We start from the raw sequence: 27,749 nt of genomic DNA, 5'->3' as shown, positions 1-27,749 counted from the left end.
GTTAGGTCAGGGTGTGACATGGGTGATGTATGTGTTTTTGACCCCGTCTAGGGGTTTTGTATGTCTATGGGTGTTTAGTAGTCTAGGTGTTATGTATGTCTATGGTTGCCTAGATTGGTTCTCAATCAGAGGCAGCTGTTTATCGTTGTCTCTGATTGGGAACCATATTTAGGCAGCCATATTCCTTGGGTTATTTTGTGGGTTATTGTCTATGTGTTAGTTGCCTGTGTCTGCACTTGTTTATATATATAGCGTCACGTTAGTTTTGTTGTTTTGTAAAGTTTAAGTGTTCTTCGTTTCATTAAAAAGAAGAATGTATTCACATCACATCCTCCATTCAACGAACGTGACAATAGTAAAGTACAGATAACCCCAAAAAACTACTTAAGTAGTACTTTAAAGTATTTTTACTTAAGTACTTTAAAGTATTTTTACTTAAGTACTGTAAAGAATTTTTACATAAGTACTTTAAAGCTACTGCTGTAGCTGGTGTCAGATCTAGGACCATACTTCATGGTACTTCATGGTACTTCATGAGACCGTACTTCATGAGACCATATTTCATGGTATTTCATGGTACTTCATGAGACCATACTTCATGGTACTTCATGAGACCATACTTCATGGTACTACATGAGACCATACTTCATGGTACTACATGAGACCATACTTCATGGTACTTCATGGTACTTCATGAGACCATACTTCATGGTACTTCATGAGACCATACTTCATGGTACTACATGAGACCATACTTCATGGTACTTCATGGTACTACATGAGACCATACTTCATGGTACTTCATGGTACTACATGAGACCATACTTCATGGTACTTCATGGTACTTCATGGTACTTCATGAGACCATACTTCATGGTACTTCATGAGACCATACTTCATGGTACTACATGAGACCATATTTCATGGTACTTCATGAGACCATACTTCATGGTACTTCATGGTACTACATGAGACCATACTTCATGGTACTTCATGGTACTACATGAGACCATACTTCATGGTACTTCATGAGACCATACTTCATGAGTTGCCCTCTCTGCTATTTCTTGTTATCTTTTTATATTTTACGTTGTTTATTTCTTCTCTACTATTTTAAGGTATTTGTTTTATCCCACTTTATATCAGCACAACGATGCACTTTGAGTAGAAAATGAATTGTTTCTATCAGGCAGTACAACCGGCTACGCAGCTTGCTGAAGGACCCCCGTCATCACTGTATCCTGTTTGCCAACGAGTTCCAGGAGTATTCCTACTGCCCCAGAGAAAAGGGAGAGCCGCAGGACAAATGGCAGACCAGGTGAGTGGCCTTCCTACACCACCTCCTCCGTATTCATCCTCCTCCTTCATCCTGGGGTGGCAGGTAGCCTAGTGGCCAGTAACTGAAAGGTTGCTAGATCGAATCCCTGAGCTGACGAGGTTAAAATCTGTCGTTCTGCCCCTGAACAGGCAGTTAATCCACTGTTCCCCTTAACAAGGCAGTTAACCCACTGTTCCCCTGAACAAGGAAGTTAACCCACTGTTCCCCTTAACAAGGCAGTTAACCCACTGTTCCCCTGAACAAGGCAGTTAACCCACTGTTCCTAGGCCAGTTAACCCACTGTTCCTAGGCCAGTTAACCCACTGTTCCTAGGCCAGTTAACCCACTGTTCCTAGACCAGTTAACCCACTGTTCCTAGGCCAGTTAACCCACTGTTCCTAGGCCAGTTAACCCACTGTTCCTAGACCAGTTAACCCACTGTTCCTAGGCCAGTTAACCCACTGTTCCTAGGCCAGTTAACCCACTGTTCCTAGGCCAGTTAACCCACTGTTCCTAGGCCAGTTAACCCACTGTTCCTAGGCCAGTTAACCCACTGTTCCTAGGCCAGTTAACCCACTGTTCCTAGACCAGTTAACCCACTGTTTCTAGACCAGGTAGCCCACAGTTCCTAGACAAGTTAACCCACTGTTCCTAGACCAGTTAACCCACTGTTCCTAGGCCAGTTAACCCACTGTTCCTAGGCCAGTTAACCCACTGTTCCTAGACCAGTTAACCCACTGTTCCTAGACCAGTTAACCCACTGTTCCTAGGCCAGTTAACCCACTGTTCCTAGGCCAGTTAACCCACTGTTCCTAGACCAGTTAACCCACTGTTCCTAGACCAGTTAACCCACTGTTCCTAGACCAGTTAACCCACTGTTCCTAGGCCAGTTAACCCACTGTTCCTAGGCCAGTTAACCCACTGTTCCTAGACCAGTTAACCCACTGTTCCTAGACCAGTTAACCCACTGTTCCTAGGCCAGTTAACCCACTGTTCCTAGGCCAGTTAACCCACTGTTCCTAGACCAGTTAACCCACTGTTCCTAGACCAGTTAACCCCACTGTTCCTAGACCAGTTAACCCACTGTTCCTAGACCAGTTAACCCCACTGTTCCTAGACCAGTTAACCCACTGTTCCTAGGCCGTCATTGTAAATAAGAATTTGTTCTTAACTGACTTGACTGGTAAAATAAATCAAATAAAATCCTCCTCCTTCTTCATCCTCGCTGCCTTCATCCTCTTCATCCTATTCCGCCTTCATCCTCCTTGCCTTCATCCTCTTCATCCTATTTCGCCTTCATCCTCCTCTGCCTTCTTCTTCCTCTGCCTTCTTCTTCCTCTGCCTTCTTCTTCCTCTGCCTTCTGCCTTCATCCTCCTCTGCCTTCATCCTCCTCTTCATCCTCCTCCGCCTTCTTCCTCCTTCTCCTACTCCTCTGCCTTCATCCTCCTCTGTCTTCATCCTCCTCTGCCTTCATCCTCCTCTTCATCCTCCTCTTCATCCTCCTCCGCCTTCTTCCTCCTTCTCCTACTCCTCTGCCTTCATCCTCCTCTTCATCCTCCTCCTCCGACTGTAATACCCAATATTAAGCCAGTTAATGCAAGTCAAGTTTGTTGCCACTTGTAGGTACATAATACGTACATTGGAATTGTGTGTGTGTGTGTGTGTGTGTGTGTGTGTGTGTTTAGGTATCTGTATCTGTATGGTAATGCAGGTGTGTCCTCGTCTCCCTCCCTGTAGGTGTGTGTATCTGTATGTGTGTGGTAATGCAGGTGTGTCCTCGTCTCCCTCCCTGTAGGTGTGTGTATCTGTAGGTGTGTGGTAATGCAGGTGTGTCCTCGTCTCCCTCCCTGTAGGTGTGTATCTGTAGGTGTGTGGTAATGCAGGTGTGTCCTCGTCTCCCTCCCTGTAGGTGTGTGGTAATGCAGGTGTGTCCTCGTCTCCCTCCCTGTAGGTGTGTGTATCTGTAGGTGTGTGGTAATGCAGGTGTGTCCTCGTCTCCCTCCCTGTAGGTGTGTGTATCTGTAGGTGTGTGGTAATGCAGGTGTGTCCTCGTCTCCCTCCCTGTAGGTGTGTGTATCTGTAGGTGTGTGGTAATGCAGGTGTGTCCTCGTCTCCCTCCCTGTAGGTGTGTGTATCTGTAGGTGTGTGGTAATGCAGGTGTGTCCTCGTCTCCCTCCCTGTATCTGTATGGTAATGCAGGTGTGTCCTCGTCTCCCTCCCTGTAGGTGTGTGTATCTGTAGGTGTGTGGTAATGCAGGTGTGTCCTCGTCTCCCTCCCTGTAGGTGTGTGTATCTGTATGGTAATGCAGGTGTGTCCTCGTCTCCCTCCCTGTAGGTGTGTGTATCTGTATGTGTGTGGTAATGCAGGTGTGACCTCGTCTCCCTCCCTGTAGGTGTGTGGTAATGCAGGTGTGTCCTCGTCTCCCTCCCTGTAGGTGTGTGGTAATGCAGGTGTGTCCTTGTCTCCCTCCCTGTAGGTGTGTGGTAATGCAGGTGTGTCCTCGTCTCCCTCCCTGTAGGTGTGTGGTAATGCAGGTGTGTCCTCGTCTCCCTCCCTGTATGTGTGTGGTAATGCAGGTGTGTCCTCGTCTCCCTCCCTGTAGGTGTGTGTATCTGTATGGTAATGCAGGTGTGTCCTCGTCTCCCTCCCTGTAGGTGTGTGGTAATGCAGGTGTGTCCTCGTCTCCCTCCCTGTAGGTGTGTGTATCTGTAGGTGTGTGGTAATGCAGGTGTGTCCTCGTCTCCCTCCCTGTAGGTGTGTGTATCTGTAGGTGTGTGGTAATGCAGGTGTGTCCTCGTCTCCCTCCCTGTAGGTGTGTGTACCATGCTGCGGTGTGGTACCATGACCACCTGGCAGGTCTGAAGCCAGTAGTGATGATCACTGAAGACCAGACCGCTGTGGCAGAGTACAGCAGCCTCAACTGTGGTGTCTACGTCCTCTGTACACAGGTACACTATAGTACACACAGCCTCAACTGTGGTGTCTACGACCTCTGTACACAGGTACACTATAGTACACACAGCCTCAACTGTGGTGACTACGTCCTCTGTACACAGGTACACTATAGTACACACAGCCTCAACTGTGGTGTCTACGACCTCTGTACACAGGTACACTATAGTACACACAGCCTCAACTGTGGTGACTACGTCCTCTGTACACAGGTACACTATAGTACACACAGCCTCAACTGTGGTGACTACTTCCTCTATACACAGGTAAACACTATAGTACACACAGCCTCAACTGTGGTGACTACGTCCTCTGTACACAGGTACACTATAGTACACACAGCCTCAACTGTGGTGACTACTTCCTCTATACACAGGTAAACACTATAGTACACACAGCCTCAACTGTGGTGACTACGTCCTCTGTACACAGGTAAACACTATAGTACACACAGCCTCAACTGTGATGTCTACGTCATCTGTACACAGGTACACTATAGTACACATAGCCTCAACTGTGGTGTCTACATCCTCTGTACACAGGTACACTATAGTACACTATAGTACACACAGCCTCAACTGTGGTGTCTACGTCCTCTGTACACAGGTAAACACTATAGTACACACCAGGTACCCAAATGCCTGTTCTGTCCCATTGCCCTTCAATGGTGCTAACATGATTAAAGATGAATCCATGGTATACTGATCCTCTATAGGTGAATACCTGGGTAATGAGAACCCTGCTGAATACTGATCCTCTATAGGTGAATACCTGGGTAATGAGAACCCTGCTGAATACTGATCCTCTATAGGTGAATACCTGGGTAATGAGAACCCTGCTGAATACTGATCCTCTATAGGTGAATACCTGGGTAATGAGAACCCTGCTGAATACTGAATCTCTATAGGTGAATACCTGGGTAATGAGAACCCTACTGAATACTCCTCTATAGGTGAATACCTGGGTAATGAGAACCCTGCTGAATACTGAATCTCTATAGGTGAATACCTGGGTAATGAGAACCCTACTGAATACTCCTCTATAGGTGAATACCTGGGTAATGAGAACCCTGCTGAATACTCCTCTATAGGTGAATACCTGGGTAATGAGAACCCTGCTGAATACTGATCCTCTATAGGTGAATACCTGGGTAATGAGAACCCTGCTGAATACTGAATCTCTATAGGTGAATACCTGGGTAATGAGAACCCTGCTGAATACTGATCCTCTATAGGTGAATACCTGGGTAATGAGAACCCTGCTGAATACTGAATCTCTATAGGTGAATACCTGGGTAATGAGAACCCTGCTGAATACTGAACCTCTATAGGTGAATACCTGGGTAATGAGAACCCTGCTGAATACTGAACCTCTATAGGTGAATACCTGGGTAAAGAAAACCCTGCTGAATACTGAATCTCTATAGGTGAATACCTGGGTAATGAGAACCCTGCTGAATACTGAATCTCTATAGGTGAATACCTGGGTAATGAGAACCCTGCTGAATACTGAGTCTCTATAGGTGACTACCTGGGTAATGAGAACCCTGCTGTATACTGATCCTCTATAGGTGAATACCTGGGTAATGAGAACCCTGCTGAATACTCCTCTATAGGAGAATACCTGGGTAATGAGAACCCTGCTGAATACTCCTCTATAGGAGAATACCTGGGTAATGAGAACCCTGCTGAATACTAGACCTCTATAGATGAATACCTGGGTAATGAGAACCCTGCTGAATACTGATCCTCTATAGGTGAATACCTGGGTAATGAGAACCCTGCTGAATACTAGGCCTCTATAGATGAATACCTGGGTAATGAGAACCCTGCTGAATACTGATCCTCTATAGGTGAATACCTGGGTAATGAGAACCCTGCTGAATACTAGACCTCTATAGGTGAATACCTGGGTAATGAGAACCCTGCTGAATACTAGACCTCTATAGGTGAATACCTGGGTAATGAGAACCCTGCTGAATACTCCTCTATAGATGAATACCTGGGTAATGAGAACCCTGCTGAATACTGATCCTCTATAGATGAATACCTGGGTAATGAGAACCCTGCTGAATACTCCTCTATAGATGAATACCTGGGTAATGAGAACCCTGCTGAATACTGATCCTCTATAGGTGAATTCCTGGGTAATGAGAACCCTGCTGAATACTCCTCTATAGGAGAATACCTGGGTAATGAGAACCCTGCTGAATACTCCTCTATAGATGAATACCTGGGTAATGAGAACCCTGCTGAATACTGATCCTCTATAGGTGAATTCCTGGGTAATGAGAACCCTGCTGAATACTCCTCTATAGGAGAATACCTGGGTAATGAGAACCCTGCTGAATACTCCTCTATAGGTGAATACCTGGGTAATGAGAACCCTGCTGAATACTCCTCTATAGGAGAATACCTGGGTAATAGAACCTCGGGGAACATCAGTCAAAAGGACCCATACAAGAAGCCGGGTTGGGTTCAGATCAGTTTTCATTCCGTTGGTATAGTGTATACTATGTTGTCGGTCCTGTGTGGCTCCGTTGGTAAGAGGGTTGTGGGTTCAATTCCCCCGCAGGGATCACATAGCCTACACCTACTAAACACAGGATAAAACATCTCCTATATTATCAGCCAGTGAATCGTTACCTTGTGCGTGTCTATTGGTCTTCAGGAGCACAGAACTAGAATGAGTAGAACTGGCCCTGCCCATTCAAGTCAATCAGGGCATAATGAGATTCTGTTTCTATGTTCAGGAGTACCTGCAGACGTTCTGGCCGGAGCTGCAGGCTGCCCTGGAGCTGTACTGCTCCATCGCTCAGTCCCTGCAGGAGAAAGGGAGCGAGGGGACGGAGAGAGAGTACACTGAACACCTGCCTGCCGAGGTCCTGGAGGCTGGCATTAAGTCTGGCCGATACATACAGGCAGGTGGAGGGGGCGTGTCTGTGTGTGTGTGTGTCTGTGTGTGTGTGTGTGTGTGTGTGTGTGTGTGTGTGTGTGTGTGTGTGTGTGTGTGTGTGTGTGTGTGTGTGTGTGTGTGTGTGTGTGTGTGTGTGTGTGTGTGTGTGTGTGTGTGTGTGTGTGTGTGAGTGTGTGTGAGAGAGAGAAGGTCCTCTTTTCTCCAAACTACACTCAGATGTGAAAGTCCTCCTCTTTACTCCAAACTACACCCAGATGTGAAGGTCCTCCTCGACAGCCATTTTGAGGCCTACAAACACAACAACTCTGGAGAAAAGCAAACACCGAAAACACTAAAAAATACACATTTCTATGAAATGAAAATGTCCCCCCAATGTTGGCTGGGTGCTAGCCTAGCGGTTAAGCGGTTAGGCCAGTAACCAGAAGGTTGCTGATTCGAATCGTAGAGCTGACTAGGTGAAATCTGTCGATGTGTCCTCGAACAAGGCACTTAACCCTAATTACTCCCGTAAGAGTGTCTGCTAAATTACATTTTTTTTTAAAACAATTTAAAAAAGTGTTCTTCTGTCTCTGTCCCCCCCTTCCATTCCAGGGTACTAAGTCTTCTGTCTCTCTGTCCTTCCATTCCAGGGTACTAAGTCTTCTGTCCTTCCATTCCATTCCAGGGTACTACATTTTCTGTGTCTTCTGTCCTTCCATTCCAGGGTACTAAGTCTTCTGTGTCTCTGTCCCTCCATTCCAGGGTACTAAGTCTTCTGTCTCTCTGTCCCTCCATTCCAGGGTACTAAGTCTTCTGTCTCTCTGTCCCTCCATTCCAGGGTACTAAGTCTTCTGTCTCTCTGTCCTTCCATTCCAGGGTACTAAGTCTTCTGTGTCTCTGTCCCTCCATTCCAGGGTACTAAGTCTTCTGTCTCTCTGTCCCTCCATTCCAGGGTACTAAGTCTTCTGTCTCTCTGTCCCTCCATTCCAGGGTACTAAGTCTTCTGTGTCTCTGTCCTTCCATTCCAGGGTACTAAGTCTTCTGTGTCTCTATCCCTCAATTCCAGGGTACTAAGTCTTCTGTGTCTCTGTCCTTCCATTCCAGGGTACTAAGTCTTCTGTGTCTCTGTCCCTCCATTCCAGGGCACTACGTCTTCTGTCCTTCCATTCCATTCTAGGGCACTAAGTCTTCTGTGTCTCTGTCCTTCCATTCCAGGGTACTAAGTTTTCTGTGTCTCTGTCCTTCCATTCCAGGGTACTAAGTCTTCTGTGTCTCTGTCCCTCCATTCCAGGGCACTAAGTCCTTTGTCCTTCCATTCCAGGGTACTAAGTCTTCTGTGTCTCTGTCCTTCCATTCCAGGGTACTAAGTCTTCTGTGTCTCTGTCCCTCCATTCCAGGGTACTAAGTCTTCTGTGTCTCTGTCCCTCCATTCCAGGGCACTAAGTCCTTTGTCCTTCCATTCCAGGGTACTAAGTCTTCTGTGTCTCTGTCCCTCCATTCCAGGGTACTAAGTCTTCTGTGTCTCTGTCCCTCCATTCCAGGGCACTAAGTCCTTTGTCCTTCCATTCCAGGGTACTAAGTATTCTGTCTCTCTGTCCTTCCAGTCCAAGGGTACTAAGTCTTCTGTGTCTCTGTCCCTCCATTCCAGGGTACTAAGTCTTCTGTGTCTCTGTCCCTCCATTCCAGGGTACTAAGTCTTCTGTGTCTCTGTCCCTCCATTCCAGGGCACTAAGTCTTCTGTGTCTCTGTCCCTCCATTCCAGGGTACTCTGAATGTGAACAAGCACAGGGCCCAGCATGAAGCCTTCGTCCGCTTTGAAGGCTCTTCTAACAAGAGCTCAGGTGAGTTCCACAACAAAACTGACCTATGACCTCAAACTGTTCTGTTTGACCTTCAGCGTAAGGTTGTGGGTTCAATTCCCCCTGCAGGGATCACATAGCCTACACCTACTAAACACAGGATAAAACATCTCCTATATTATCAGCCAGTGTATCGTTACCTTGTGCGTGTCTCTTGGTCTTCAGGAGCACAGAACTAGAATGAGTAGAACTGGCCCTGCCCATTCAAGTCAATCAGGAGATAATGAGATTCTGTTTCTATGTTCAGGAGTACCTGCAGACGTTCTGAACCAGTTGAGTTTATTACTGATACCATGATTACAGGTCATCCTACATGAATCAGGAATAATGATGAGAGAGAAAGTTACAGACGCACAAATATCATACCCCCTTAAAAATGCTAATCTCCTCTGTTATTGTAATAGGGGGAGGTTAGCATGTCTTGGGGGTATGATATAACATGCTAATCTCCTCTGTTATTGTAATAGGGGGAGGTTAGCATGTCTTGGGGGTAGGATATAAAATGCTAATCTCCTCTGTTACTGTAATAGGGGGAGGTTAGCATGTCTTGGGGGTATGATATAACATGCTAATCTCCTCTGTTACTGTAATAGGGGGGAGGTTAGCATGTCTTGGGGGTATGATATTTTGTGGGTCTGTAACTTTCTCACTCATCATTATTCACATTCAGGATTATCCTTAATCAGGGTAGGTTCCACATGAATGTAGACTATTCTTATTTACAATCAAACATGATTTACCAATCATTTCTATTGGGCACAAAAAACAACCAAAACAAACAGCAAATGTGTAGAGTCACAAGCTTGATGTCGTCATTGAGTACCATGAACCAAATACTTCACTTTTTACAACTTTAATACACATAGAAGTGAATTTGTCCCAAAACGTTTGGTCCCCTAAAATGATGGGACTATGTTTGTTTTTTTTACCTTTATTTAACTAGGCAAGTCAGTTAAGAACAAATTCTTATTTTCAATGACGGCCTAGGAACAGTGGGTTAACTGCCTTGTTCAGGGGCAGAACGACAGATTCGTACCTTGTCAGCTCGGGGGTTTGAACTTGCAACCTTCCGGTTACTAGTCCAACGCTCTAACCACTAGGCTATCCTGCCGCCCCTCCACTCTAACCACTAGGCTACCCTGCCGCCCCTCCATTCTAACCACTAGGCTACCCTGCCGCCCCTCCACTCTAACCACTAGGGGACCCTGCCGCCCCTCCACTCTAACCACTAGGCTACCCTGCCGCCCCTCCACTCTAACCACTAGGGGACCCTGCCGCCCCTCCACTCTAACCACTAGGCTACCCTGCCGCCCCTCCACTCTAACCACTAGGGGACCCTGCCGCCCCTCCACTCTAACCACTAGGCTACCCTGCCGTCCCTCCACTCTAACCACTAGTCTACCCTGCCGCCCCTCCACTCTAACCACTAGTCTACCCTGCCGCCCCTCCACTCTAACCACTAGGCTACCCTGCCGCCCCTCCACTCTAACCACTAGGCTACCCTGCCGCACCTCCACTCTAACCACTAGGCTACCCTGCCGCCCCTCCACTCTAACCACTAGGCTACCCTGCCGCCCCTCCACTCTAACCACTAGTCTACCCTGCCGCCCCTCCACTCTAACCACTAGGCTACCCTGCCGCCCCTCCACTCTAACCACTAGGCTACCCTGCCGCACCTCCACTCTAACCACTAGGCTACCCTGCCGCCCCTCCACTCTAACCACTAGGCTACCCTGCCGCCCCTCCACTCTAACCACTAGGCTACCCTGCCGCCCCTCCACTCTAACCACTAGGCTACCCTGCCGCACCTCCACTCTAACCACTAGGCTACCCTGCCGCCCCTCCACTCTAACCACTAGGCTACCCTGCCGCCCCTCCACTCTAACCACTAGGCTACCCTGCCGCCCCTCCACTCTAACCACTAGGCTACCCTGCCGCCCCTGTACACAAATATATAGATGATAAAATCCCCTCAAATGAAAGCTGCCAGTCTGCACGTTAACCTCATCATCGTCAGTTCATATCAAATCCAAAGTGCTGGAGGACCAGAGCCAAAAACAACACAACAACGTGTGTCACTGTACATCCTCTCCCAGAGCTGAACAGTGATGTGCTGGTGTGTGGGGGGAAGAATCGTAACCGGGCGGTGCATGGCGATATGGTTGCCGTGGAGCTGTTGCCGAAGGGGGAGTGGAGGGGGAGAACCACGGCCCTGACGGAGGGACAGGGGGAGGAGAAGGGAGACGAGACACAGAGCCAACCCATGGCCACAGGTACACACACACACACACTACTGACCTAATTCCTGTCTCAATTACTCACCTCTGTCTTTCCTAGACTGAATGGAGGAGATACTAGACAGAACATACGGTATAAAGACTAGAATTACATTAATGTAAAATATAATTTACTCCTCTCTCTCTTCTCCCTCTCTCTCCCTCCTCTCTCTCTTCTCCCTCCTTCTCCCTCCTTCTCCTTCTCCCTCTCTCTCTTCTCCCTCTCTCTCCCTCTCTCTCCCCCTCCTCTCTCTCTTCTCCCTCTCTCTCCCTCTCTCTCCCCCTCCTCTCTCTCTTCTCCCTCCTTCTCCCTCTCTCTCCCCCTCCTCTATCTTCTCCCTCTCTCCTCCCTCCCTACCTCTCTCACCCCTCCCTCCTCCCTCCAGGTCGTGTGGTAGGGATCCTTCAGAGGAACTGGAGGGACTATGTCGTGACCTTTCCCCCCAAGGAGGAGACCCAATCACAGAGCAGGAACTCCCAGCGTATCCTGGCCACGCCCTGGGACCAACGCATCCCTAAGATCCGAATCAGCACCCAACAGGCTGACAAACTACAGGTCAGACTAAGGACTTGATGATTAGTAGAGTGGTTGAATCAGGTGAACTTGCTTTAAGTCTCTGACTGTTGAAAGGACATGAAGCCTGTCATCTCCTCCGTCTCTCCAGGATCACCGGGTGATAGTTCGTCTGGACTCGTGGGACAGCACCTCCCTCTACCCTAACGGACACAGTGTCAGGGTTCTGGGCCGGGCTGGGGAGCTGGAGACTGAGGTCCAAACCATCCTCATAGAGAACTGCATCCACGTACCTCCTTTCTCTGAGGCACAGGTAGGGTATAGTATAATACACTGTCCTCATAGAGATCTGTATCCAGGCAGGTTATAGTATAATACACTGTCCTCATAGAGATCTGTATCCAGTTATAGTATAATACACTGTCCTCATAGAGATCTGTATCCAGTTATAGTATAATACACTGTCCTCATAGAGATCTGTATCCAGTTATAGTATAATACACTGTCCTCATAGAGATCTGTATCCAGTTATAGTATAATACACTGCCCTCATAGAGATCTGTATCCAGTTATAGTATAATACACTGTCCTCATAGAGATCTGTATCCAGTTATAGTATAATACACCGTCCTCATAGAGATCTGTATCCAGTTATAGTATAATACACTGTCCTCATAGAGATCTGTATCCAGTTATAGTATAATACACCGTCCTCATAGAGATCTGTATCCAGTTATAGTATAATACACCGTCCTCATAGAGATCTGTATCCAGTTATAGTATAATACACTGTCCTCATAGAGATCTGTATCCAGTTATAGTATAATACACTGTCCTCATAGAGATCTGTATCCAGTTATAGTATAATACACTGTCCTCATAGAGATCTGTATCCAGGCAGGTTATAGTATAATACACCATCCTCATAGAGATCTGTATCCAGGCAGGTTATAGTATAATACACCATCCTCATAGAGATCTGTATCCAGGCAGGTTATAGTATAATACACCATCCTCATAGAGATCTGTATCCAGGTAGGGTATAGTATAATACACCGTCCTCATAGAGATCTGTATCCAGGTAGGGTATAGTATAATACACCGTCCTCATAGAGATCTGTATCCAGGTAGGTTATAGTATAATACACCATCCTCATAGAGATCTGTATCCAGGCAGGTTATAGTATAATACACCATCCTCATAGAGATCTGTATCCAGTTATAGTATAATACACCATCCTCATAGAGATCTGTATCCAGGTAGGTTCTAGTAAAGTCAGTCTTTGCACTAAGATGTAAACTGTTGTGCTTACTTCTGTAAATGTGTCCTGTTGGGAGATGCAGCGGAGTACTTATGTCGAAATTAGGCTTTTTTTGTTAGTTTTTTAAATGTATATCTCTTGTTGTGTGTGTCTACATGTCTCTGTATGTTGATGTATGCGTCACTGCGTATCTATTCGTGTGTTTCTAGCTCGGTGAGATGCCAGTGTCCTCCCCCGAGAGCCCCTGGTCAGTAGACCCCGCCGAGGTGATTACCAGACGGGATCTGAGACAAACCCACCTGGTGTTCAGCGTCGACCCTCGGGGCTGTGAGGACGTAGACGACACCCTGTCCATACGCAGCCTCCCCCCCGGCCCGCGGGGGGAGAGGTTAGAGCTGGGCGTTCACATCGCTGACGTCACACACTTCGTTAAAGAGGGGTCCCTGACAGACCTGGAGGCTCGCGCTAGGTGAGAGGGAGGGGGAGGGAGTGAATGTGTTTGAGTGTCTGTGAGGCATGTGCCAGGTCCTCCCTCTATTTAAATAAAGAAAACATGTATTAACTCCTCCACCACCCCCCCCCTCGCCGAAGGACATATATCTTCCTCCTCGTCGAAGGACATATATCTTCCTCCTCGTCGGGGGACATATATCTTCCTCCTCGTCGGGGGACATATATCTTCCTCCTCGTCGGAGGACATATATCTTCCTCCTCGTCGGGGGACATATATCTTCCTCCTCGTCGAAGGACATATATCTTCCTCCTCGTCGGGGGACATATATCTTCCTCCTCGTCGGGGGACATATATCTTCCTCCTCGTCGAAGGACATATATCTTCCTCCTCGTCGGGGGACATATATCTTCCTCCTCGTCGGGGGACATATATCTTCCTCCTCGCCGAAGGACATATATCTTCCTCCTCATCGGGGGACATATATCTTCCTCCTCGTCGAAGGACATATATCTTCCTCCTCGTCGGGGGACATATATCTTCCTCCTCGTCGAAGGACATATATCTTCCTCCTCGTCGGGGGACATATATCTTCCTCCTCGTCGGGGGACATATATCTTCCTCCTCGCCGAAGGACATATATCTTCCTCCTCGTCGAAGGACATATATCTTCCTCCTCGTCGGGGGACATATATCTTCCTCCTCGTCGGGGGACATATATCTTCCTCCTCGTCGGGGGACATATATCTTCCTCCTCGTCGGGGGACATATATCTTCCTCCTCGTCGGGGGACATATATCTTCCTCCTCGTCGGGGGACATATATCTTCCTCCTCTTCGAAGGACATATATCTTCCTCCTCTTCGAAGGACATATACATATGTTTTACATACACCTATCACCATAGACCACCCTCTCAGCCCATCCCAACCTATCACCATAGACCACCCTCTCAGCCCATCCCAACCTATCACCATAGACCACCCTCTCAGCCCATCCCAACCTATCACCATAGACCACCCTCTCAGCCCATCCCACCTATCACCATAGACCACCCTCTCAGCCCATCCCCACCTATCACCATAGACCACCCTCTCAGCCCATCCCAACCTATCACCATAGACCACCCTCTCAGCCCATCCCCACCTATCACCATAGACCACCCTCTCAGCCCATCCCAACCTATCACCATAGACCACCCTCTCAGCCCATCCCACCTATCACCATAGACCACCCTCTCAGCCCATCCCAACCTTCTCAGCCCATCCCACCTATTACCATAGACCACCCTCTCAGCCCATCCCAACCTATCACCATAGACCACCCTCTCAGCCCATCCCAACCTATCACCATAGACCACCCTCTCAGCCCATCCCAACCTATCACCATAGACCACCCTCTCAGCCCATTCCAACCTATCACCATAGACCACCCTCTCAGCCCATCCCAACCTATCACCATAGACCACCCTCTCAGCACATCCCAACCTATCACCATAGACCACCCTCTCAGCCCATCCCAACCTATCACCATAGACCACCCTCTCAGCCCATCCCAACCTATCACCATAGGCCACCCTCTCAGCCCATCCCAACCTATCACCATAGACCACCCTCTCAGCCCATCCCAACCTATCACCATAGACCACCCTCTCAGCCCATCCCACCTATCACCATAGACCACCCTCTCAGCCCATCCCACCTATTACCATAGACCACCCTCTCAGCCCATCCCAACCTATCACCATAGACCACCCTCTCAGCCCATCCCAACCTATCACCATAGACCACCCTCTCAGCCCATCCCCACCTATCACCATAGACCACCCTCTCAGCCCATCCCCACCTATCACCATAGACCACCCTCTCAGCCCATCCCAACCTATCACCATAGACCACCCTCTCAGCCCATCCCACCTATCACCATAGACCACCCTCTCAGCCCATCCCAACCTTCTCAGCCCATCCCACCTATTACCATAGACCACCCTCTCAGCCCATCCCAACCTATCACCATAGACCACCCTCTCAGCCCATCCCAACCTATCACCATAGACCACCCTCTCAGCCCATCCCACCTATCACCATAGACCACCCTCTCAGCCCATCCCACCTATCACCATAGACCACCCTCTCAGCCCATCCCAAACTATCACCATAGACCACCCTCTCAGCCCATCCCAACCTATCACCATAGACCACCCTCTCAGCCCATCCCACCTATCACCATAGACCACCCTCTCAGCCCATCCCAACCTATCACCATAGACCACCCTCTCAGCCCATCCCACCTATCACCATAGACCACCCTCTCAGCCCATCCCACCTATCACCATAGACCACCCTCTCAGCCCATCCCACCTATCACCATAGACCACCCTCTCAGCCCATCTCAACCTATCACCATAGACCACCCTCTCAGCCCATCCCACCTATCACCATAGACCACCCTCTCAGCCCATCCCACCCTATCACCATAGGCCACCCTCTCAGCCCATCCCACCTATTACCATAGACCACCCTCTCAGCCCATCCCAACCTATCACCATAGACCACCTTCTCAGCCCATCCCACCTATCACCATAGACCACCCTCTCAGCCCATCCCACCCTATCACCATAGACCACCCTCTCAGCCCATCCCACCTATCACCATAGACCACCTTCTCAGCCCATCTCACCTATCACCATAGACCACCCTCTCAGCCCATCCCACCTACCATAGACCACCCTCTCAGCCCATCCCACCCTATCACCATAGACCACCCTCTCAGCCCATCCCACCTATTACCATAGACCACCCTCTCAGCCCATCCCACCCTATCACCATAGACCACCCTCTCAGCCCATCCCACCTATTACCATAGACCACCCTCTCAGCCCATCCCAACCTATCACCATAGACCACCCTCTCAGCCCATCCCACCTATTACCATAGACCACCCTCTCAGCCCATCCTAACCTATCACCATAGACCACCTTCTCAGCCCATCCCACCTATTACCATAGACCACCCTCTCAGCCCATCCCACCTATCATAGACCACCCTCTCAGCCCATCCCAACCTATCACCATAGACCACCCTCTCAGCCCATCCCAACCTTCTCAGCCCATCCCACCTATCACCATAGACCACCCTCTCAGCCCATCCCAACCTTCTCAGCCCATCCCACCTATCACCATAGACCACCCTCTCAGCCCATCCCAACCTTCTCAGCCCATCCCACCTATCATAGACCACCCTCTCAGCCCATCCCAACCTATCACCATAGACCACCCTCTCAGCCCATCCCAACCTTCTCAGCCCATTCCACCTATTACCATAGACCACCTTCTCAGCCCATCCCAACCTATCACCATAGACCACCCTCTCAGCCCATCCCAACCTTCTCAGCCCATCCCACCTATCACCATAGACCAATCCTCAGCCCATCCCACCTATCACCATAGACCACCCTCTCAGCCCATCCCAAACTATCACCATAGACCACCCTCTCAGCCCATCCCAAACTATCACCATAGACCACCCTCTCAGCCCATCCCAACCTATCACCATAGACCACCCTCTCAGCCCATCCCAAACTATCACCATAGACCACCCTCTCAGCCCATCCCAACCTATCACCATAGACCACCCTCTCAGCCCATCTCAACCTATCACCATAGACCACCCTCTCAGCCCATCCCACCTATCACCATAGACCACCCTCTCAGCCCATCCCAACCTATCACCATAGACCACCCTCTCAGCCCATCCCACCTATCACCATAGACCACCCTCTCAGCCCATCCCACCTATCACCATAGACCACCCTCTCAGCCCATCCCAACCTTCTCAGCCCATCCCACCTATTACCATAGACCACCCTCTCAGCCCATCCCAACCTATCACCATAGACCACCCTCTCAGCCCATCCCAACCTATCACCATAGACCACCCTCTCAGCCCATCCCAACCTATCACCATAGACCACCCTCTCAGCCCATTCCAACCTATCACCATAGACCACCCTCTCAGCCCATCCCAACCTATCACCATAGACCACCCTCTCAGCACATCCCAACCTATCACCATAGACCACCCTCTCAGCCCATCCCAACCTATCACCATAGACCACCCTCTCAGCCCATCCCAACCTATCACCATAGGCCACCCTCTCAGCCCATCCCAACCTATCACCATAGACCACCCTCTCAGCCCATCCCAACCTATCACCATAGACCACCCTCTCAGCCCATCCCACCTATCACCATAGACCACCCTCTCAGCCCATCCCACCTATTACCATAGACCACCCTCTCAGCCCATCCCAACCTATCACCATAGACCACCCTCTCAGCCCATCCCAACCTATCACCATAGACCACCCTCTCAGCCCATCCCCACCTATCACCATAGACCACCCTCTCAGCCCATCCCCACCTATCACCATAGACCACCCTCTCAGCCCATCCCAACCTATCACCATAGACCACCCTCTCAGCCCATCCCACCTATCACCATAGACCACCCTCTCAGCCCATCCCAACCTTCTCAGCCCATCCCACCTATTACCATAGACCACCCTCTCAGCCCATCCCAACCTATCACCATAGACCACCCTCTCAGCCCATCCCAACCTATCACCATAGACCACCCTCTCAGCCCATCCCACCTATCACCATAGACCACCCTCTCAGCCCATCCCACCTATCACCATAGACCACCCTCTCAGCCCATCCCAAACTATCACCATAGACCACCCTCTCAGCCCATCCCAACCTATCACCATAGACCACCCTCTCAGCCCATCCCACCTATCACCATAGACCACCCTCTCAGCCCATCCCAACCTATCACCATAGACCACCCTCTCAGCCCATCCCACCTATCACCATAGACCACCCTCTCAGCCCATCCCACCTATCACCATAGACCACCCTCTCAGCCCATCCCACCTATCACCATAGACCACCCTCTCAGCCCATCTCAACCTATCACCATAGACCACCCTCTCAGCCCATCCCACCTATCACCATAGACCACCCTCTCAGCCCATCCCACCCTATCACCATAGGCCACCCTCTCAGCCCATCCCACCTATTACCATAGACCACCCTCTCAGCCCATCCCAACCTATCACCATAGACCACCTTCTCAGCCCATCCCACCTATCACCATAGACCACCCTCTCAGCCCATCCCACCCTATCACCATAGACCACCCTCTCAGCCCATCCCACCTATCACCATAGACCACCTTCTCAGCCCATCTCACCTATCACCATAGACCACCCTCTCAGCCCATCCCACCTACCATAGACCACCCTCTCAGCCCATCCCACCCTATCACCATAGACCACCCTCTCAGCCCATCCCACCTATTACCATAGACCACCCTCTCAGCCCATCCCACCCTATCACCATAGACCACCCTCTCAGCCCATCCCACCTATTACCATAGACCACCCTCTCAGCCCATCCCAACCTATCACCATAGACCACCCTCTCAGCCCATCCCACCTATTACCATAGACCACCCTCTCAGCCCATCCTAACCTATCACCATAGACCACCTTCTCAGCCCATCCCACCTATTACCATAGACCACCCTCTCAGCCCATCCCACCTATCATAGACCACCCTCTCAGCCCATCCCAACCTATCACCATAGACCACCCTCTCAGCCCATCCCAACCTTCTCAGCCCATCCCACCTATCACCATAGACCACCCTCTCAGCCCATCCCAACCTTCTCAGCCCATCCCACCTATCACCATAGACCACCCTCTCAGCCCATCCCAACCTTCTCAGCCCATCCCACCTATCATAGACCACCCTCTCAGCCCATCCCAACCTATCACCATAGACCACCCTCTCAGCCCATCCCAACCTTCTCAGCCCATTCCACCTATTACCATAGACCACCTTCTCAGCCCATCCCAACCTATCACCATAGACCACCCTCTCAGCCCATCCCAACCTTCTCAGCCCATCCCACCTATCACCATAGACCAATCCTCAGCCCATCCCACCTATCACCATAGACCACCCTCTCAGCCCATCCCAAACTATCACCATAGACCACCCTCTCAGCCCATCCCAAACTATCACCATAGACCACCCTCTCAGCCCATCCCAACCTATCACCATAGACCACCCTCTCAGCCCATCCCAAACTATCACCATAGACCACCCTCTCAGCCCATCCCAACCTATCACCATAGACCACCCTCTCAGCCCATCTCAACCTATCACCATAGACCACCCTCTCAGCCCATCCCACCTATCACCATAGACCACCCTCTCAGCCCATCCCAACCTATCACCATAGACCACCCTCTCAGCCCATCCCACCTATCACCATAGACCACCCTCTCAGCCCATCCCACCTATCACCATAGACCACCCTCTCAGCCCATCCCACCTATCACCATAGACCACCCTCTCAGCCCATCCCACCTATCACCATAGACCACCCTCTCAGCCCATCCCAACCTATCACCATAGACCACCCTCTCAGCCCATCCCAACCTATCACCATAGACCACCCTCTCAGCCCATCCCACCTATCACCATAGACCACCCTCTCAGCCCATCCCACCTATCACCATAGACCACCCTCTCAGCCCATCTCAACCTATCACCATAGACCACCCTCTCAGCCCATCCCACCTATCACCATAGACCACCCTCTCAGCCCATCCCACCCTATCACCATAGGCCACCCTCTCAGCCCATCCCACCTATTACCATAGACCACCCTCTCAGCCCATCCCAACCTATCACCATAGACCACCCTCTCAGCCCATCCCAACCTTCTCAGCCCATCCCACCTATCACCATAGACCACCCTCTCAGCCCATCCCAACCTTCTCAGCCCATCCCACCTATCACCATAGACCACCCTCTCAGCCCATCCCAACCTTCTCAGCCCATCCCACCTATCATAGACCACCCTCTCAGCCCATCCCAACCTATCACCATAGACCACCCTCTCAGCCCATCCCAACCTTCTCAGCCCATTCCACCTATTACCATAGACCACCTTCTCAGCCCATCCCAACCTATCACCATAGACCACCCTCTCAGCCCATCCCAACCTTCTCAGCCCATCCCACCTATCACCATAGACCAATCCTCAGCCCATCCCACCTATCACCATAGACCACCCTCTCAGCCCATCCCAAACTATCACCATAGACCACCCTCTCAGCCCATCCCAAACTATCACCATAGACCACCCTCTCAGCCCATCCCAACCTATCACCATAGACCACCCTCTCAGCCCATCTCAACCTATCACCATAGACCACCCTCTCAGCCCATCCCACCTATCACCATAGACCACCCTCTCAGCCCATCCCAACCTATCACCATAGACCACCCTCTCAGCCCATCCCACCTATCACCATAGACCACCCTCTCAGCCCATCCCACCTATCACCATAGACCACCCTCTCAGCCCATCCCACCTATCACCATAGACCACCCTCTCAGCCCATCCCACCTATCACCATAGACCACCCTCTCAGCCCATCTCAACCTATCACCATAGACCACCCTCTCAGCCCATCCCAACCTATCACCATAGACCACCCTCTCAGCCCATCCCACCCTATCACCATAGGCCACCCTCTCAGCCCATCCCACCTATTACCATAGACCACCCTCTCAGCCCATCCCAACCTATCACCATAGACCACCCTCTCAGCCCATCCCAACCTTCTCAGCCCATCCCAACCTATCACCATAGACCACCCTCTCAGCCCATCCCACCTATCACCATAGACCACCCTCTCAGCCCATCCCAACCTTCTCAGCCCATCCCAACCTATCACCATAGACCACCCTCTCAGCCCATCCCAACCTTCTCAGCCCATCCCACCTATCACCATAGACCACCCTCTCAGCCCATCCCAACCTTCTCAGCCCATCCCACCTATCACCATAGACCACCCTCTCAGCCCATCCCAACCTTCTCAGCCCATCCCACCTATCACCATAGACCACCCTCTCAGCCCATCCCAACCTTCTCAGCCCATCCCACCTATCATAGACCACCCTCTCAGCCCATCCCAACCTATCACCATAGACCACCCTCTCAGCCCATCCCAACCTTCTCAGCCCATTCCACCTATTACCATAGACCACCTTCTCAGCCCATCCCAACCTATCACCATAGACCACCCTCTCAGCCCATCCCAACCTTCTCAGCCCATCCCACCTATCACCATAGACCAATCCTCAGCCCATCCCACCTATCACCATAGACCAACCCTCAGCCACTCTCAGCCCATCCCAACCTATCACGATAGACCACCCTCTCAGCCCATCCCAACCTTCTCAGCCCATCCCACCTATCACCATAGACCACCCTCTCAGCCCATCCCACCTATCACCATAGACCACCCTCTCAGCCCATCCCACCTATCACCATAGACCACCCTCTCAGCCCATCCCACCTATCACCATAGACCACCCTCTCAGCCCATCCCAACCTATCACCATAGACCACCCTCTCAGCCCATCCCACCTATCACCATAGACCACCCTCTCAGCCCATCCCACCTATCACCATAGACCATCCTCGTTTGGTTTCCATGTGCCATATATTTTTCAATTGTTCTGTGATGTTTTACATACATGTTGAACCTTTCTAATCGTATCCACAGATTGTGAGCTAAAGATGAAAACCTTTCTTACCGGTATTATTATATAATTTATTGACTGGCTATGTCTTTCCAGATCGCCCAACACTGCTATTTGTAAGGTTCATTTTAAGAGAATGTTGTGATTTTTTTTAAACCATTCATAAACCTGTGACCAGAAACAAGATACATAGGAGCAATACCAGAATAAATTATTTAGTGATTTGGTCTCTTTGCAACAAAATCTACAGAGCTGAGATTGTTCTGTGCCCCATATATATATATAGCATTCTGTTGGTGGCAAAAATTCTATACAAGTAACTTAAATGGAAAAACTCTTAAGTGTTGAATCAAGGGTAGTTGTTTGTACCAGTTCATAAACCATGGAATCAGTACATCGCAAATCTCCTCCCATTTATTTTTGCAACCTGTATGGCGCATCTGTCAACGTTTTTGTCCTCAGATGAAACTGGTTTATTTTTCTATTTATGCCAGTTCCTTTCAGCCAATTAGTATCTTTAATGTATGACAGACAAACTAGTTCCCTGCCTTCTCTCTTTTCCACTTGCCTCCTCCATTGTTGTGGTTGTGCTGCAATCAGTTGGTTTATGTTTGGATTGAGCAGATATTTCCATATATTTCTGATAACTGCGTATGTGACATAACTCCTACATTTTTATTCATAATATCATTAATAAATATAATACCAGTTTTTTAAAAGTTATTTTTATCCATAAAGATGTTTTTAAATTCATCAGTATATTTGAGTTTAACCATGACATTTGATGTAATATTTGTTCTATATTTTCAGGAGGATAAAACTGAAATTGTACCCAGCTCTTGTACGGCTTGTTTAAGAAAAGGCGATACTTTAAACAACATTTCCTTTCCAAAAAAACAATTAATGGATCTTTGAGTACATCAAAAAAAGGTCTGATACACTTCTACTGGCATACCATCAAGCCCTGGTGTTTTACCATCAAGCCCTGGTGTTTTACCATCAAGCCCTGGTGTTTTACCATCAAGCCCTGGTGTTTTACCATCAAGCTCTGGTGTTTTACCATCAAGCTCTGGTGTTTTACCATCAAGCCCTGGTGTTTTACCATCAAGCCCTGGTGTTTTACCATCAAGCCCTGGTGTTTTACCATCAAGCCCTGGTGTTTTACCATCAAGCCCTGGTGTTTTACCATCAAGCCCTGGTGTTTTACCATCAAGCCCTGGTGTTTTACCATCAAGCCCTGGTGTTTTACCATCAAGCCCTGGTGTTTTACCATCAAGCCCTGGTGTTTTACCATCAAGCCCTGGTGTTTTACCATCAAGCCCTGGTGTTTTACCATCAAGCCCTGGTGTTTTACCATCAAGCCCTGGTGTTTTACCATCAAGCCCTGGTGTTTTACCATCAAGCCCTGGTGTTTTACCATCAAGCCCTGGTGTTTTTCCAGACTGGAAAGATTTTAATGCCTCAAAATGTTCCTGGCTGGCAGTGGTTAGAGCGTTGGACTAGTAACCGGAAGGTTGCAAGTTCAATCCCCCGAGCTGACAAGGTACAAATCTGTCGTTCTGCCCCTGAACAGGCAGTTAACCCACTGTTCCTAGGCCGTCATTGAAAATAAGAATGTGTTCTTAACTGACTTGCCTAGTTAAATAAAGGTCAAATAAAAATAAATAAATAGTCGGAAATGAGAAGTTGTATTCTGTATAAAGGACGAGCTTTTCTTAATAATCTACTGAAGAACCAATTTGTGTTTAAGTTTAATTTATGTATGAATAAAGCTTTTAGTGAGCGGTCGAAAGCATTAATATTGAATCATTTTAGCCCCCCAAACTCATATTCATTATATAAATAGGCACGTTTAATTTTGTCTGGCTTAGCATTCAAAATAAAATGAAATATTTTTTTGCTCATATGATTTAAAAACGAGTCATCTGGAGTAGGCAGTGCCATTAGTCAGTCAACTGGGATCGGACCAAAGAGTTCATCAATGTGATTTTTCCAGAAATAGACAACTATTTACCTCTCCATGGTTGCAGAATCTTATCTATTTTTTGCTAACTTTCTATTGAAATTAATTGTGAGTTGTAAGTTCATTAATATTTTTTTGAGATGTGAATACCAAGTATGTCTACTTCACCATCCGCCCATTTTATTAGTAATCTACAAGGTGGTGTCAACACTGTATTTTCTAACGATCCAATACGTAATATGGTACGCTTGTCATAATTAGGTTGTAATCCAGAGAGGCTAGAAAAGGGATCAAGATATTCAACGAGACTGTACAGGGATCCAGATTGAGACTGTACAGGGATCCAGATTGAGACTGTACAGGGATCCAGATTGAGACTGTACAGGGATCCAGATTGAGACTGTACAGGGATCCAGATTGAGACTGTACAGGGATCCAGATTGAGACTGTACAGGGATCCAGATTGAGACTGTACAGGGATCCAGATTGAGACTGTACAGGGATCCAGATTGAGACTGTACAGGGATCCAGATTGAGACTGTACAGGGATCCAGATTGCGGACTGTACAGGGATGCAGATTGCGACTGTACAGGGATCCAGATTGAGACTGTACAGGGATCCAGATTGAGACTGAACAGGGATCCAGATTGAGACTGTACAGGGATCCAGATTGAGACTGTACAGGGATCCAGATTGAGACTGTACAGGGATCCAGATTGAGACTGTACAGGGATCCAGATTGAGACTGTACAGGGATCCAGATTGAGACTGTACAGGGATCCAGATTGAGACTGTACAGGGATCCAGATTGAGACTGTACAGGGATCCAGATTGAGACTGTACAGGGATCCAGATTGCGGACTTAAGAAAAGAACTAGAGTCATCGGAATACATTGACACTTTAGTTTTTACCCCCTGGATTTCTAACTCCTGTTCTTGTTGGATCCAATTTGAATAGCTAGCATTTCAATGGCCATAATAAATAGATATGGAGACAACGGACAGCCTTGTTTTACTCCTCTTAAAAGCTCAATACTTTCTGAGAAGTAACTATTATTTACTATTTTACATCTGGGGTTGCTATACATAACTTTAACCCATTGGATAAGAGATTCACCAAAAGTTAAAGTAATCCATTAATTCTCGTCGTGCTTTATCAAACGCCTTTTCCAAAATCTGCTATGAAGACCAGACCTGGTATCTTCGATGTTTCATAATGTTCAATTATTTCAAGAAATTGTCGTACATTATCTCCAATATATCGTCCATGTAAAAAACAATATTTGGTAAAACCTTTTTTATTCAATGTGCTATACATTTTTCCAGGCTTCTCGCATCACAACATTGAAGTGTTAGAGGCCTCCAATTTTTTTTTTTTTAAATAGACTGGATCTTTATACATACCACCTGGGTCCTGTTTTAGTAGTAATGAAATCAGACCTTCTTGTTGAGTACCTGAAAGTCTACCGTTTGTATAAGAGTAATTAAAACATGCTAATAATGGATTGTTGAGTACGTCAAAAAAAGGTCTGATATACTTCTACTGGTACCATCAAGCCCTGGTGTTTTACCATCAAGCCCTGGTGTTTTACCATCAAGCCCTGGTGTTTTACCATCAAGCCCTGGTGTTTTACCATCAAGCCCTGGTGTTTTACCGTCAAGCCCCGGTGTTTTACCGTCAAGCCCTGGTGTTTTACCGTCAAGCCCTGGTGTTTTACCGTCAAGCCCTGGTGTTTTACCGTCAAGCCCTGGTGTTTTACCGTCAAGCCCTGGTGTTTTACCGTCAAGCCCTGGTGTTTTACCGTCAAGCCCTGGTGTTTTACCGTCAAGCCCTGGTGTTTTACCGTCAAGCTCTGGTGTTTTACCGTCAAGCCCTGGTGTTTTACCGTCAAGCCCTGGTGTTTTACCGTCAAGCCCTGGTGTTTTACCGTCAAGCCCTGGTGTTTTACCATCAAGCTCTGGTGTTTTACCATCAAGCCCTGGTGTTTTACCATCAAGCCCTGGTGTTTTACCATCAAGCCCTGGTGTTTTACCATCAAGCTCTGGTGTTTTACCATCAAGCTCTGGTGTTTTACCATCAAGCCCTGGTGTTTTACCATCAAGCCCTGGTGTTTTACCATCAAGCCCTGGTGTTTTACCATCAAGCCCTGGTGTTTTACCACCAAGCCCTGGTGTTTTACCATCAAGCCCTGGTGTTTTACCATCAAGCCCTGGTGTTTTACCATCAAGCTCTGGTGTTTTACCATCAAGCCCTGGTGTTTTACCATCAAGCCCTGGTGTTTTACCATCAAGCCCTGGTGTTTTACCATCATGCCCTGGTGTTTTACCGTCAAGCCCTGGTGTTTTTCCAGACTGAAAAGAAAACCAATGCTTAAAATATTTTGCTTCCTCTTTCAAAATATAATTTGGTGAATCATGGATAACTCCTCCCTTAAAGTGACCCTGGAATACCCACTTCCCCAAAAGTCAACAGTTCTGACACGTCCCTCCTGTCCGTCTCCCTCCCCCAGTCTGACAGTCAGTACGGTCTGATGTTGTGGGGTCAGTCGCCCCCTGCTGGTGACTGTGTTAGCTCCAGTAAACTCTTTATTCTGTCATGTTCTCAGGGCCACCACGTACTACCTGGCCGACCGCAGGTATGACATGCTGCCTGCTGTCCTCAGTGCTGACCTCTGCTCTCTGCTGGGAGGGGTGGACAGGTGAGAGATCAACTCTACATCACACTGACCTCTGCTCTCTGCTGGGAGGGGTGGACAGGTGAAGGAACAACACTTACTGACACCACAACACACTGACCTCTGACCTCTGCTGGGAGGAGTGCACAGGTAGAGGAACAACACTTACTGACACCACAACACACTGAACTCTGACCTCTGCTGGGAGGAGTGCACAGGTAGAGGAACAACACACTGACCTCTGACCTCTGCTCGGAGGAGTGGACAGGTGAAGGAACAACACTTACTGACACCACAACACACTGACCTCTGACCTCTGCTGGGAGGAGTGGACAGGTGAAGGAACAACACTGACTGACACCACAACACACTGACCTCTGACCTCTGCTCTGTAAACCTCAGTGAAGTTCATCAGGATGATTAATTTAGTCTTAGGTCACTCTCATAACGTTGGTTGGAACTATCCAGTAGTCTGAGGCTGTATGTCCGTGCCTCATTAACAGCTGTCCGTGTGTCCCTCTGTGCGTGTCCGTGTGTCCCTCTGTGCGTGTCCGTGTGTCCCTCTGTGCGTGTCCGTGTGTCCCTCTGTGTGTGTCCGTGTGTCCAGGTATGCCATGAGCGTCATGTGGGACCTGGATGCCCAGACCCTGGCGGTGAACAAGGTCTGGTACGGTCGTACACTAATCCAATCCTCCTACCAGCTTTACTATGAACTGGCCCAGGCTCTGCTCAACGGAGAGGAGGCAGAGGTCCCAGAACTAGGTACCATCATGTTAAATACTGCTGAATGGAGAGGAGGCAGAGGTCCCAGAACTAGGTACCATCATGTTTTAATACTGCTGAATGGAGAGGAGACAGAGGTCCCAGAACTAGGTACCATCATGTTTTAATACTGCTGAATGGAGAGGAGACAGAGTTCCCAGAACTAGGTACCATCATGTTTTAATACTGCT

General features: G+C 48.8%; 1 protein-coding gene and 1 long non-coding RNA gene across 3 annotated transcripts in view; one reads left to right on the top strand and one right to left on the bottom strand.

The window, feature by feature from the left end:
• LOC110526820 (DIS3-like exonuclease 1) overlaps window positions 1-27,749 on the top strand; it is a 47,955-nt gene that overhangs the window by 6,131 nt on the left and 14,075 nt on the right. The window contains exons 3-12 of the mRNA XM_036981804.1: window positions 1,190-1,318; window positions 4,133-4,268; window positions 7,025-7,192; window positions 8,930-9,008; window positions 11,123-11,299; window positions 11,689-11,858; window positions 11,968-12,129; window positions 13,288-13,547; window positions 26,728-26,820; window positions 27,404-27,683. Coding sequence (XP_036837699.1) covers window positions 1,190-1,318; window positions 4,133-4,268; window positions 7,025-7,192; window positions 8,930-9,008; window positions 11,123-11,299; window positions 11,689-11,858; window positions 11,968-12,129; window positions 13,288-13,547; window positions 26,728-26,820; window positions 27,404-27,683 — 1,654 coding nt within the window. The remainder of the gene's footprint in view (window positions 1-1,189; window positions 1,319-4,132; window positions 4,269-7,024; window positions 7,193-8,929; window positions 9,009-11,122; window positions 11,300-11,688; window positions 11,859-11,967; window positions 12,130-13,287; window positions 13,548-26,727; window positions 26,821-27,403; window positions 27,684-27,749) is intronic.
• Window positions 16,732-21,736, bottom strand: LOC118964976. Of its 2 annotated transcripts, XR_005052304.1 has the most exons (9): window positions 21,679-21,736; window positions 21,589-21,642; window positions 21,502-21,555; window positions 20,483-20,536; window positions 20,396-20,449; window positions 19,363-19,416; window positions 19,276-19,329; window positions 16,787-16,840; window positions 16,732-16,753 (listed from the first exon to the last, which is right to left on the bottom strand). It is a non-coding gene; the product is annotated as an uncharacterized LOC118964976 (long non-coding RNA). The 2 variants fall into 2 exon arrangements; XR_005052303.1 differs by lacking the exon at window positions 16,732-16,753 and having other exon boundaries at window positions 16,769-16,840.

Source organism: Oncorhynchus mykiss, chromosome 6, assembly GCF_013265735.2.
Source record: "Oncorhynchus mykiss isolate Arlee chromosome 6, USDA_OmykA_1.1, whole genome shotgun sequence".
Taxonomy (NCBI): Eukaryota; Metazoa; Chordata; class Actinopteri; order Salmoniformes; family Salmonidae; genus Oncorhynchus; species Oncorhynchus mykiss.
Note: the sequence above shows the minus strand (reverse complement) of the source record. Positions and strands in the feature narration are given on the sequence as shown.